At 51.9% G+C, this 14,645-nt stretch overlaps 1 protein-coding gene across 6 annotated transcripts in view; it reads right to left on the bottom strand.

Annotated features, from left to right (window-relative positions):
• The window catches only part of MEF2D (myocyte enhancer factor 2D), an 81,197-nt gene that overhangs the window by 32,581 nt on the left and 33,971 nt on the right, over positions 1 to 14,645 (bottom strand). For all 6 annotated transcript variants that reach the window (XM_083374420.1, XM_083374425.1, XM_083374422.1 and 3 more), the window contains exon 2: positions 1,819 to 2,091. In XM_083374420.1, coding sequence (XP_083230546.1) covers positions 1,819 to 1,872 — 54 coding nt within the window. In that variant the 5' untranslated portion in view covers positions 1,873 to 2,091. The remainder of the gene's footprint in view (positions 1 to 1,818; positions 2,092 to 14,645) is intronic.

Here is a 14,645-nt window from a genome sequence, read left to right as displayed (position 1 = left end):
CATTTTCTTCCCCAAATAAAGCAATAAGTGCATCCTTCAAATAACCATCCACGTTGCGGTGGAAACATTGCCAGACAATGCGTTGATCACCAGAGAAGATCACCATGGCTGACGGGGCTTCCAAACCGCAGAAGTTCAGTCGGGTTTGCTCCCCTTTCCCCTCTTGAGAACGGGTGGCCAAACTCCCTTCCAGATTGGGTCAAGAAAATAATGCCTAAAATCATTCAGGATGAAGCTTACAAAGCACCCTACACTTTTACCTTAAGTCCATGGAATGCCCACCATTTCCTTCTTCAAAACTCTTGATTATCTGAAACAGGCCTACTAGATAACAATGTCTGGGTTCATACAACTTCCTGGACTAAAGTCAACAGAGAGTTAGGTAATTTGTGGTTTGAGGGGTTGTGGGAAGCCAACCTTTCCTTCACATGAACTGGACCACCAGGTTAAGCAAGGATGTAGCTTAGGTGGCCATATCATGTTATGCAAACACAAGAAGGAGGTTGATTAACTCAAGTTTAGGACTGTAGAAACACAGCCACCACTAAGATGTAACAGAGGCAGAGAAAACTCTTGCCAACTTCACCACATGACGTAGCCTTCTAAGCTCTTCTCCAATACTTCTCCCATCATCCCCTGCGTTGCTTCAAGGGAGATGAAGGAAAGTCAGTGCTTGCTTGGAAGTGATGGTTTTAGCTTCCCAGGTCAACTTGGGAATCTGTTTCCCCTTAAATACCAGTATAGAATTAATCCCCCTCCCCACTCCAGAGAAATCCATGAATCCTTAGAAACCCAACAACTGCAAGCCCAGAATTTCCTCATTTATTTCAAAGCAGAAATATGAGAAGCTACGTTTAGAACCACCCTATCATCTTCCCCACCCAAAGATTCCAAAAAACGTCAGAAATGCTGGTTTAACTGTTGGTTTCAGTAGGTCTCATCCAGTAATCTTTTTTTTTTAATTGGGGGGTTCCTCATAAAGTCAGACATGAAGTTGGAAAGAACAGCTTGTATTAGTCATGACATAAAGCAGTCTCAGGTGACATAAAATGGAAACTAGTTCCTTGATCTCTGGCCTTATCCTAAATTTGGATGGATGGATGGATCCCCGGGAATATTGAGGAAGAAGCTGAAAACCCTGAAGTTCCCTGTTTACAAGCCAGACGAGCAAAGAGCAGGAATGGCTTTCCAGTCCATATCCTTGAGCATCACCATACTGAGTGGTCCAGCACTTGGCAAAGCGGAAAAGAAACCTTTACTTTGTCCACAAGATTCTGAAGTCCATTTTGCCAGACTGAATCTTTCCAATGTATTTGCCCATACGGATGACTATGTGAAAAGAAAAGTGACACCCCAGATCAGCTCTGAACTGAAGGCTTCAAAGGCTTCCAGGCTGCCTTCCCTGGTGAGTTCTTGCTGGCTGACGTCTAACCACTAGACTGTATGACCAACCAAACGAGGACCAGAAGATAGCCAGGGATGTTGAAGTCCCAGGCAGCAGGATAAGGGTTGGGAAGCAGCTGCCAGACCCACAATTAGCAAGAAAGGACCCCAGGCCCCTGGAAATGAGTCTTCAGGGGGCCTGGCCCTACATATCCCAGAGCCTTGTGACCCTAAAATGCAGAGACACACCCTTATCCCCAGGGATGGTATTCTGGGTGCCTCAGACCACCAGAGGCCCATCAGGCACAGCCAGGAACACCAAGCATCTCCCTGGCTCTGATCTCCTTGCTGTACCAGCAAGAAGACAGAGGCCTCCGTGAATCAATCAGGATCAATTAAGGACACAGACAAATAAAGCCACTTCCCGCGACTGACCTGTCGGTTCCTTTCATCCGTAATCCTCTGGATCTGGATCTTTTTCCTCCCCATCTTCTCACGATATGAGGTGCCTCTATTTTTTTATTTCAAAAAAAGTTTAAAAAGGAAAAAAATTCAAAGTATTATCATCCAAAAAAAAGCTTTCTTAAAAAAAGGAAAAAGTAGAAAAAAAATTAAGAAGGCAAAAACAGAAGAGCAAATTTCTTCAGTTCATGATATTCCACTTGGTATAAATCCAGACGGGGAGTCATAAAAAAGACAGGAGGAGCCCTGCAAGGAAGCAGAAGGGAGGAGACGGGGTCAAAATCATGGCTTGGCTGGGTTTGAAATGATCTGTAGGGCCAATCATTCTGGGGCTGCATGAGCTGCATCTCTCTCCCCTTTGAATGCCTCTAAAATCAGCTGGGGATCCTGGCATGCATACACACACACACACACACACACACACACCGGAAAACCGCTGTGGGCACAGTTCACCTCCTTTTCCCCCTTGCCATGACAATCTTGCAGCAGGTTCCTGATAAAATCCTCCCCCCAAAACCCCAGGAAGCAGAAAGGCAAATGTTGGGGGACCCCTCAATTCAGACCCTAACAATTTCCGATTGCTACTTCTCAACAGAAGTTGCTTTTCCTTCTGATTCTCCCTAGATATACCAGAATTCCACCCTGATCTCCTCCGGTCAAGGACAGCCGCTCTGGGTCAAGGACAGCACAGCAGAAGCCCATTGCGCCTAAAGTCCAGGAAAGGCAGCCCCTCCGCGGTGACCTGGCTTGCGTGCACAGCCTATTATTTTTCTACAGCTGGGCTGCAAGGCAGCCTCCCGACGCCCCACCAGTCAGCCCCTTCCCCACCTGTCCTTTCCAGAGGCAACTGGGGCTCTCCCCTCCCCCAGGCAACGTGGGGGAGCAGGAGAGAAGAATCTCCAGGTCCCCTGCCTAGAAGAAGCCCCACAGCTTCTCACTTGGCCGAGGCTGCATCAAGTCAGCCACGACCTGGTGTTTCCTCCAGAGCTTTCGTCTGACGTCTCAGTCCGAGAGTTTCTCTCAGACTGAGAGACACTCAAAGCCCACTCAATTTTTTGAGATCAGTCAAGGTCAGCCCAGTGCGACGGACAAACGCGTTCAGAAATACAAAAAGGTGCCTACGGACAAAAATAAAAAAGGATAACTAAAGGCTGGTCAGTTTTCAAACAGAGGCTAGATAACAATCTCTTGGAGACGGCCTAGTGAAGGGGTTTAGACTTGATGACTTTTTAAGTCACTCACTCACTCAATAATATTTGCTCGGTCAATGAGCAGCAAAATTTTAAAAAGCCAAAAAGAATAATTAATAGTTAATAAGTACAACCAGATACTACCACTTAGTAAAAGAAATAGCAGAATATAACGATGAGAGCGGGGGTTGGATTCTATGGTTCCCGGGTGGACAGAGAGGCCTCTGACGCTGGGGAAGGTCAGGGGTCTCCAGCCCTTTTCCCCTCCCCAGAAAGGAGGAGAGGGAAGTGGAAGGAAAGTTTCCACTTAACAACACTTAAACCCAGAACAGCACAACAGGAAGTGCAAACTGTACACACCTGGCCTGTGCAGGCACAAAAGAGCCACAACCAACCATCAATTCGTGGTTTGTCATTCTTTCAAAACAGTCGTTTGCCACGTGGGCGCTTGGCGTTCTGAAAGAAGCAGAGGCCCAGAGAGGCAGCCCCCTTTCAGCCTGGGAGGTCGGGGGGTCCAATCCCTCACTGTCCCCAAGCCCACAAGGGTGGGGCTGCCCAGTAGATCTTTGCCTGTTGGGCTGGGCTCCCCTTGAACCCCTGAGGATTCCAGAAGAAACTCCCCCCCCCAACTGTACCTGGCAATTTAGTCCTTTCCCCCCCTTCCTAAAAAGCCAACGCAACCAGCCCGCCATTTTTTTCTCTTTAGGTGTTTTCTGGTCCCAGCAGTGAAACGGGATCTCTGGTGGCATCCAAGCTGCTGGTTACAAGCCAAAGAGAGCCCCAGAACCTGCCATCATCTCCTCCATGTCCCGAATTCAGAACAATCCTCTGTACACCCCAGGACAGCGTGGACTGTCCTGCTGTGTCTCGCCCAGCCCATCTGAAGCCCACTGAGGGCAAACTGCCCTGGGAGGCGACTGCCACTCACAGAAGCACTCCACATCCCCAAAACAGGGGCTGGAATAAACCTCCCAGCCGGGAAGGCCCCCTCGGTGCCCCTGACTGGGAGCTGTGTGTGCGTGAAGATACAATCAAGCCGCAGATCACAAGCACCATGGAAAAAAGCACCACTTCATTCAGCAGATGCCACAAGGGGCTTTTGTGCCCAGCTGGCTGGGGAATGGCTGGCAGTCTGTGGGGCAAGCAAGGTGAGGCAGCTGGAAAGAGTTCTGCCAGGCCGGGCCCTTCTCCTATCTCAGAGATGCCCACCTGCCAGCTGCGGGAGGTGTGAGCTTCCAACAGAGCCCCCGTCTTAAAGCCAGCCTGCCAGAAGAGGGGCACAGTGATCCAGAAGCAGGAAAGGGGACTCTCCAACCCAAGTGGAAGAAGTGGGGCCTTTTCGGCAATGGCTCCTGAAGAGAGCAGAGCCTCATCCAGCAGCCAAAGTCTTTAATAGGGAGGTGGGGGTGTCAATTGCTCTCAAGAAACAGAGATTCCTGTTCCTGCACAACCCAGGATTCCGAGAAGAGCTGCCAGCTGCATCCAAGGCAGGTCCCCCCCAGGAGCTGCACCCGCTTCCACAGCACCCAACCAATGCCAAAAGTTGCACCTGGGGAGCCAGCAAGAGGCCACTGCACCCTTCAACACCACCCTTCTGCCAAGCCCAAGAAGCAACGGAGGCCAGGCAAGATTCGCATGCTCCTCAGTGGCTGCGTCTCCTATCTTACACTCACCATGTAAGACCCCTCCCCAGCAAAGGCCAGAGCCCATCAATCTGGACCTAAGGGAGGATGGCATCAGCAGCAGTGTCTCTGCCCACATGTTGCTCTGGTGTGTGCCAACACTGCCTTCGGCAAGAGCAGTGGGGTTCAGCACAATGTGGCAGCCGTTTCAAAGTGGCATACCCCTCGAGGACCTTAGCAGCCCACATGCAGCAGCAGAACAATGTCCCCCTGACCAAAATCTGTCCCATATCACAAAACCAGAATCCACCCCCCCTCCCCGGGGCTGCCCCTGCAGCTTCCCCAACAGGTGTCCCCCTCCCCCGCCTCTGCTGAAATGCCTGCAGGAAAGGAGAGTCCACCTCTCCCAGGGCAGCTGCTCCCCTTGACTGGCCTAAGGGATCTTTTCTCGATGTCCAGCCAGAATCTGCTTCGATGCACTTCAACCCACCGTCCTTGTCTTCTCTTCTGGAACAGTTCTGGGCAAATCTGCCCTGTCGCCTACATGGCAGCCCTGGAGACGTCTGAAGCTAAAGCCCCACAGCATCGCCATCCGCTTCTTGCAAATTTTATGCGCCAGAGTCCTGATTTCTTGGTTGCCCTCCTCCAGACCTGCCCCAGCGTCTCAACATCTTTCCTCAAATATGCTGCCCTAAACTGGGTGCGCTATTCGAGTGCTGCGTTGGCCAATGTAGAACCATGAGAAACAGCAGCTTTTCTTGAGCTGAGGCGCTGAGGGTTGCCCACTCTCGTCTGACCTCTTTTACCTCTTTCACCAACCCTCCTGGGTCTGCTCTGCCTGCGGCCTAGATACTTCCTACCACAAGCAGAATCCACTGGCTTAAGAAGCGGGGGGGGGGGGCACTTCCTCCACTTGCTTGCACAGCTGCAACTGAGGAAGGGGTCCTGCCTTCCTGCCCCAGAAGCAAAGGCAACCGAGATGAGATGCCCCCCCCCACCCTCCTCCTAAGCATTTGGTGAACTTTGGCGCCAAGTAAGGATTTGAGCCTCAAATGTTCCGTTTTCAAAAACTGCTTGCAAAAAACGAGGCCGGTGATCCACTTATCATATTAAAGAGAAAGATACAATTGTCTCACACTTGTACAAAATGCTTGGCTACGCTGGAATGTGGTTGGGGAGCCTGCCATTTCACACGTGCTAAGCGTAGGCCAGGTCCCAGAGCACCCCAGCCTCGCAAGGTCAGCTCCAGGGCCCGCTGAAGTGGCCCCGAGATGCCTCCAGGACGAGAGAAGGGTGGAAGAGCGAGGGGCCTTCAGGAAGAGGGGCGCCCAGAGGAACATTTCCTTGGGAGAAGAAGACAAATGCATCAGGACAGGTTGGCAGGCAGAAGGGAAGGCGGGCGGTGGGGTGCAGGAATCTTCTTCAGAAAAGAGGGTGGGCATCCTTGGGCACTTCTACACGTGGTGCTGCTTGGGAAGACAGGCAGAAAGCATGACCTAGTTTGCAAAGGAGGATCTGGGCTTGCAAGGAGCTGCCGGGGGGGGGGGGGAGGAGGAGGGCAGATGGGGAGTGGGTGGCAACTGGGAAGGACCTTTTCCTTGCGGTCCCACTGGCCCCCAAGGCCACCCCGTGGGGCATGAGATGCTGTCTCCTGCTGGTGCCCTCAAGAGACAGCTGGCAGCAAGGACTGGCACCTTTTCTACCTATCCTTCTATGACAGGCAGGAGGTGTCCCTCCCACCCTAGCCTCTCTCTCAAATCTGTGGAGAGACAGGACCAAAGGAGGAACATCAGGCAGCCAGGATGCAGAGGGAATGGTCTCCATGGCAACTATTACTATGCAACAGAGTTAGAGGTTTTCCCCCTTCCCAAGCCCCTTCCCCCTGCTTGCAAGCTAACTAGGTAAACAGAGGACAGGGATGGCAGCCATTTGCAGCAAACAGACGGGAAAGCGAGCAGCAGGGCCGGGAGGGAGGGGCTTCACCAGCCCCCACGCTCACAGCTGTCGGGCCACCTTTTCTGGGCCTGAGAAGACGTGGTTGCCTGAGCAGGCCCAGCATCAGTGTTTGGGGGCACCAGGCCCGACAGCCTTCACTCTTATGCTTCACAACAATTCCTGCTTCTAAAACCTGAGGATGCAAAGAAAGATTAGAGGGTTACAGCAGAAGCCTCAAAGGGGAAGGAAATCAGCCCAAAGAATGCAAATGCAGGCAAATCTGAATTTATACAAGGCTATGCAAGTAAATGAACCAGAATTTGGTTGCTAAAATCCAGACAACTCCAAGAGGGAAACAAATATACACATGAACACAGGCCATAGCCACAAAGAGAGAATGGAGTGTCTTTCATTGCAAAATTGTAACTTGCCTTTAAGGCATACACCTTCTGCGAAATAACATCACTTCCATGTATATTATTTTGCCATAAACAAACAAAGGTCCCAGCAGGATCATTCAGTTCTGTTGTTGGATTAAAATATGAAACAAATTTATAACATCCATTAAGCTTCCCAAAACTTTCATGTCTATTTTTTAAACCCTATAGTCCAGGTTATATATATTAGTGTATTATATTGTATTTATATTATGTTATATTTTGTTATAATATATTAACCAGTCATCGTAGTTTTAAGCCTTTAAAGCTTTATTTGTTTGATTGAACATGCTGTGTGAATACACCATCTGGGGTTTCTTAGGGTTGAGCACGAGGGCTAAACCATAAACTTAAATTTGTTTTCTTTTGTTTTTTAAGTCCCTTAATATAGGCTTCCTTTTTCACTATGTTCAGTAGGTTTTTATAGATATAAGGCATCAGATTGTCCTTTGGAAGGCCCTTCTTTCACAGAACAGTTACCTTGTTCTATTGCAACTGTCACGCTTGCTGTATTGCTATTTAGTTTGTATAAAGGTAAAGGTTCCCCCGCACATGCGTGCTAGTCGTCTCCGACTCTAGGGGCCGGTGCTCATCTCCGTTTCAAAGCCGAAGAGCCAGCGCTTGTCCGAGGACGTCTCCGTGGTCACGTGGCCGGCATGACTAGACGCCAAAGGCGCACGGAACGCTGTTCCCTTCCCACCGTAGTGGTCCCTATTTTTCTACTTGCCTTTTTACGTGCTTTCGAACTGCTAGGTTGGCAGAAGCTGGGACGAGTAACAGGCGCTCACTCTGTTACACCCACCAAACTGCTGACCTTCTGATTGACAAGCTCAGCCTCCTAAGCCACTGAGCCACCGTGTCCCTTTAGTTTGTATAGTAATAACTAACATAGCTGCATTCCAACCGGCTCTCCCAGACCCAGAAAAACAGAGAAGGACCAGCAACATCCCATGCCTCACAGCCCCTCCCACCCCCAACCTTCTGCCCCAAGAATTACCCGGCTGGTCAGCTTCATCCAAGCAGATGCTTGTTAGCTGGGGCGGGGGGGGGGGGTTTGTTCCCAACCCATTGCTCCAAACTGGAGCTGAAGAGAGAGGAAAGTTGGTGGGGAAAGTCCTAAGAGGGATAAAGGGGTATCTCTTAGGTTAGATTGTTGCTGGCAAGTGAGTGTTCAACTCCAGTCTACATGTGTAGTTTACGATTGTCTGAATCCAGAAATAGGTTAGAATTTGGCTAGTGGTGCAAAGCCAGCCAAAAAGAGTGGGAAGGTAATTAAAAGTTGGCATCTTGCAATATAACCAAAAACAGTCCTGCAAGACCACCCAGTTGTGCTAAATTCAAAGGGTGGAAACAAAAGTTTCTCCCATGCGCCAGCAGAGCCAGTCCTCAAGTCAGGGTCATAATGAAGCCTAAGCAAAAGTTGTGATGGCTGTAAATTCAGCACTGTCGTTGAGTGCCCAAAGTTAAGTCACGTGACGGGGGGGGAAACCATTGGAAACTCCTATCGAAGTGCTCAGCAGCCCCAAGGCAGGCCTGTCGTAACATCAAATGGCGACTAAATGACTGAGGTTCTCCAGACCTCAAATCAGGAACGTGCTCTGCGTCTCTCCGAATGAGTGGCGAGAGCAGCGTCCCTGATCCCAGCTTCAGCATGCTCTAGAAATAATAATAATAACCTTTATTGTCAAAGTACAACATGTGTACATTGAGATTAGCTGAGCCTCCCGCCCCATGCTCCCTTCCCCAACACACAGTGACAACAAACTCTCCATCCTACCACACCATGCGAACCAACTACACCACACACCGGCCTCCCAAGTCAATTCTGGAGCCACCCAGAGCTCTCAGTGCCAGCCGCCCTGCCGACCCCACAGCATTCGGGAGGGACGCTCCTCCCAGGCCAGAAAACGGCCCCGATCCAGAGGCTGCCCTGCCATTCCAGGTGCCTTAGCCGGGTTCAGTGAATTCTGGTGTTTATAGTTCCTTGACAGCCAGCAAGAGTAGCTTGGCAAGTGGGTGGCCACATCGAGTTTGAAAACACAACAGGTTTCAAAACACAAACGCAACACCTCTTGGCCCCATTTTCTAGAAATGCTCAGGAGCTTTTTTTTTGCCTTTTTTTGGCGGGGGGGGGGGAAGGGGAGGAAGCCCCATCCTGTCTTTGTGTTCCCATAAATTTCATACCTGAGAATTGATTCCATCGTTGCAAATTTTGGCTTTAAATGAGATGTGAAATGGCATTGGAATAAATGAACATAGCTTTTACTAAAAACCCAGGGAAAAGCGTCTAAACGCCGCCCTTGAACCTAGTCATCAAAAACCACAGACACACTCTCCCCACCCGAGTCACACCTTCCACACAAGATGGCTTTGGATAGACCTTCATTTTAGGGCTCTGGCGAAGAGGCAGCCAGGGGCCCTGGATCACTCTCCTGAGTCTTTCCCAGTTGTTTGAACTATTTGAGTCAGGGTCTGCAAGAGCAGGAGGGGAGAGCAGAGCAGAGGACCCTAACCCTCAGCCTGCATTTCCAGGGCCAGCTAAATCCCCTGCTAGGGCACGGAAGGAACCTGTTGATCCTCTGACCAAATCTTTACACCTTAAATCTTTGCAGAATCCTGGGGCTGGAATGCAGGAGGATCCAGCAAATAAGAGCAATCAGGATCAGAAAAATTCTAGGGCACCTGGAAAACAATTATGTGTTTGACAAGACCAGGCTAATCTTATCTCGCGTTTTGATTGGCTGACTTCCTTAATGGACATGGGAACTCTGTAGTTTAGTTTAGTTTATTATATTTGTATGCCACCCTTCTCCCGAAGGACTCAGGGCGGTGAACAGGGCATATATAAAAATACAAATTACAAAAATTAAAAAGAGAATTAAACACGAGCCCAAACTAAAAACAGTAGAAAAATGTAAAAAATCCCCAATAAAAACCCCATCAGGCCAGGCCGGCCTGTTCAAACAGGTAGGTCTTCAAGTCGCGTCGGAAGGAGCAAAGGTCAGGCGCCGTCCGGAGCTCAACCGGCAGCTGGTTCCATAAATCCGGGGCGCCCACAGAGAAGGCCCTCCCCCTGGGGGCCACCAGCCGACATTCTCTGACCGGAGGCACCCTGAGGAGGCCCTCTCAGTGGGAACGCACAGGGCGGAGGGAAGTACGGGATCAGTTTGGACAAGCAAGCTAACGGTCGGTCCAAGCCTGGTTTTACACTTTCAGCATGAGCTGCATGAAGGGAGACGGGGGGGGGGGGGCATTTTCTAGCCTGCACAGCAGGGACGAAGCAGGGACAAAGCATGATGCCTAGAGAGACCCTGGAGGAGATGCGGCATATTTGGCCCAGCAGAAAGATGGCTGAGAACTCCTCAAGGACACCAGGCAGAGAAGGTCAAGGTCCAGCCTCTCACCCCAGGACAAGCAATGACAGATTTATGTTGCCGGAGGAGGACTCTGGCTCCATGCCCGGAGAGACCTCCTAAGCAGCAGCCCGAGGGTGAGGCCACGGAGCTCCTGCCCTCCATCTGTGGGCAAAGGGGGACTCGCTGGGATTCGAGGAAGGCCCGTCCATTTCTTTAACTCTGCAAACAGAATTCCAGCCCAGGCAGGGCTTACAAGGAAGGAGGCGAGGACGGGGCAAAGCTCTTGCATTTCATCACCCAGGGATCCTCTGCCCTCGGTCCAAAGGTGTCCTAACAGCAACAACGTAGGTGAATTATGTCAGCTCAAAACAGCCGGTGCTGCTTCCTCTCCAAATGAAGGGAAGCCAGTGATGCCCGCAGCCCGTGAGGGCGGCCGATGACGGCAGGGAAAATGGAAAGCTCGGCTGCTCCAGCTCGGCACCTCATGGGGGCAGGAAGGGCTCTCCAGCTCAGTGGAGAAGGTGAGGAGGATGGAAGCAGCCCCAGAAGCCCGAGGGGAACATCGGGGATCTCACGCATGCTGGGATTGGGCTTGCTGGTTCTCCTGGGAAGCCTCTTGGGGGCATCTCTGCACAGAGAGAGCTTCCCACGAGAAGCCCAATGGCTTTCATCCCCTCACCCATTTTTCCTAAGTAGCAACGGGCACACACGCATACAAAGAGTCCTCAACTTAAAATCATTATTGAACCCAAAGTTCCTGCTGTTAAGCTAAGCAATTGTTACGTGAGTTTTACAAGCTTTTCCCCACAGTTGTTAAACAAACCACTACAGTTCTTAGGCAAATCACGCAGTCATTAAGCAAATCAGGCTTCCCCTGCTGACTGCTTATCAGAGGTTCCCTAAGGAGGTTCCAGATGACAATCCCAGGCCCCCGGGATGCCAAATGCAGCTGGTAGCCCCTGAAGTCCAATCACAGGCCTGTAGGGTGAATATTGGTCACAAGTCGTGTTTAAAGCGTAACTCTGAAAGGTCTTTGTAAGTCGAGGACTACCTGCCCACGGCTCAGCCTTGGCCCGTGCCAGGGCCCCTCCGAGGGGGGGTCCATCAGCCACACCTGGAGGCCCAGAGGCCGCCAAGCATTCGGCAGAGGGAACCAAGCCAATGACCCAAAGGCTGGCCTCACTGGCCATCTGAAGGCAGCCTCGGCTCAACCCAGTCTGTTTCTCTGGCTTCTGCAGTTTTCCCAGATGGGCAGGAAGAGGGTCCAACCCTCGCCTTCGCTCTCCAAGCTCTGGGGGGAGGCGGGCGAAGGCAGCAGAAAGTGGCACAGAGGAAGGAAGGGCCTGCTGAGCTGCAGCGCTGAAGCGGAGCACCTCGGGCACCAAGGATCTTGTCCACTGGAACTGCTCCGGGCCAGCGGCTGGCTTTCCAAACCCACCCCTCTGCGTGCAGGAATGAGCAGCAGGGGGGCAGGGAAGCTCCACTGCCCAAAGAAACGCAACCAAATCCCCAGCTTGACCCTGAGGATGGGTGGGTGGGTCGCAAGGACTAGGAACCCCATCCTGCAGCTCCACCAGCCTCCAAGATGAAAAAAAAAGATTCCTGGTCTAGTCAACACAGGAGGGGAAGAATTTAGGAAGGGTGGGAGGACAGGAGGCCCTCCCACTGGCAAGACCCCTCCCCCACTGCCTCTGGGCCTCCATGATGCAGAGAGGGGCTGCATGGAGGGTGGCTTTGGTGCCCACCATGGAGTCCCTTGCTGGCTCTAAAGGGCAGGCAATAAAAGCAGGCAAAGCTAATGGAAGGCACAGATCCTGCAGCAGCCTCTCTGAGAGACTCAGGGGAGCCAGCGATCCCCACAGGACTGACACTCCAGACACCTTCTCGACCCAATGCTGGGCCGCCATCCCAGGCCAGCAGGGAAGACCAAGCTGACTGGCTTGGCCACCTCACAAGATCCGCCCCGGGGAGAGAAAGTGGAGGGGGCAAAGCACCTTTCCTGCATAGGAGAAACTGGAGGAGGGGTACATTATCAAGGTGCTAGAGCGAAGGAAAGGGTTAAGCTTCGTTCCTAATCCAATTATGGCTTTTTGCTCTGAATGCATCAACCTGTTAAGCTTGTTAATCTCTTGGACAGGCTGAACATCTGTTCTAGGGTTCCTCAGTCCCAAATTTCAGCTGTTTTCTGGAGAGCCAAGCCCAGAAGGACCCTCCCCAGGCCTACTGGAAGTCCCAGGGATGGATGCTGGTGTCCTTGGCACACAAGGCAAGGTTGTCTCCTTCAACCTTGGCCAATGTCATTATGGTGGAGCCAGCACACATCCTCAGAGGTTTCTGATCATGGAAGGTCAGTTACTGGCAATGAACACCCCAGTTCTGGCTCCCTTCTGGACACCCCACAGCAAGAGGCTGACGCTCTGGGATGGATTTATGGAACAAAAAACACACCACCACCAAGAACCCTAAAAAACTTATCAACAATGCCAAACTCTCCAATGAAAGACTAGCAAGTCAGTGAAAGCCTGGCCGTTGGCTTCCATTCATAATTCCACTAATTTTGTTGCTGCCCTTTATATAGGTGTGCCCGACCCCTCCTGGCCCCACGAGAGTGTCAGGAACCCTGCCAGCCAGGGCCGGAGAAGCCCCCCAGCACCTCCCCCCCCCCGCTACGGAGCAGAGGTGGTGGCTGCTCTTTCCCCTGCTGGCAGGAAACAAGCGCTGCCTCCAGGCACAGCCTCCGCGTCTATTTGGGGGGTTTCCGACTGACAACCGAAGAGAGCCAAGCGGCCTGCCTGAGCCTGGCCCAGACCCTGCTCCATCCGTGACCTCGCTTGAGCCAGCCCTGCTTCCCAAACAGGCGGCCAGGCGCTTTAGAAAGAACGGCACCTCTGGGGCCGCTGGGCTCTCTTCAAACAATGCCCGTCCTTTAGAGAAAGGGGGAGGGGAGCGGGGGGGGCGTTGCTAATTTTAACTCTCCAGTGGAAAGAGTGAGGCGGCCCTGAGAGGCGCCAGGAAGACGGCACCCTTACCCAGCCCTGGATGCTGCAGGGAAGCCAGCCAGGCCCAGGGGCACCTCAGCGGCCGGGCACGGGAGAGAGGTTTTCCCTCCCCACCAGGCCTCTGCTGCCCCCTCGCCGGGCTCCGTGGGGCCTGATGATCAGCACACAGGACAATTCCCCTCACCTGGACTCCCTTGCTCACACAGTGCTGCTCTCCTGCTTCCCGACGGAGGGAAGGGGTGTGTGTGTGTGTGTGTGTGTGTGTGTAGGGGACAGGCACGGGGCAGGGGGGACTGTCCAAAGCCAAGCCAGAGGCGAAAGAAATTGTTGGGAGACAGAAGGAGGGCCAAGCAGTCTCCCCGTTTCAATGCTGCTCCCCTGGGTTCAGCCCCCACTGGGACACAAGTCTGCCCCCTCGCTTTTCCTTCCCTCTTCGCTAACTTCTCCTGTGCGTCAAAGGAACATCGGTTACAATACATCGTACTGTATTCACCTCTAAAATACAAAATACTGATCCAGACGCTGCAGGCACCAAAAAAGCAACTGGGCCAAGAATCCACACCTGCTCAAACCAGGGCAGTTTTCCTGAACTTGGAAGAACCATGAATAAACATGGAGCCGGAGGCAAGTCTCACAATCTGCAAATGAAACCAACAATAAACAGTTGTTGTTGTCTTCTACTATTTCATCGCTACGTTTTCCTCGCCCTTACGGGCCCAAACTCCTGGCCTCCCCTCCAAAGAGGAGTGAAAAGCCCGAATCCCTGCAGCGTGGCTGGAAGGGGCGAAGGGGTAAATTCTACACTTGGCAGGCTGTGAACAAAGTAAAAAACCAGCGCTAAGGATGAAAACAGCTTTGCAAAATCCTGCTTCCTGGGTTCACACAACCAGGCTAGAGGGAGCTCGTCTGCACCCGGAGTGACCAAGGCCACCACATTAAGCTACCTTGTGCTTTACTGGTGTGAGCATCAGGCTAGGGGAGACACAGACCTGCGTACTGTTCAACAACCCAAATTTAGGGGTTACGTAGCCAGGCAAACCCAGAGCTCTCTCTCCAGACATAGTTCAAAACCCGTATTATTTTCCCCGAAAAAAGATGCAGATATACAGAGTTTTGTGTGTGGGGGGGTGTTCATTGCACCATCATCCATTGAAGCCTGCTCCAGCAAGCTTTCCAAGCCCAACTCAAATCAATCTTTGTCCCAGCCCAGCCTCTGCGCCTCCTGGCAAGTCCCCATGAACAAAAAATATCGGGCTCCCCA

Source organism: Vipera ursinii, assembly GCF_947247035.1.
Source record: "Vipera ursinii genome assembly, chromosome: 15".
NCBI lineage: Eukaryota > Metazoa > Chordata > Lepidosauria > Squamata > Viperidae > Vipera > Vipera ursinii.
Note: the sequence above shows the minus strand (reverse complement) of the source record. Positions and strands in the feature narration are given on the sequence as shown.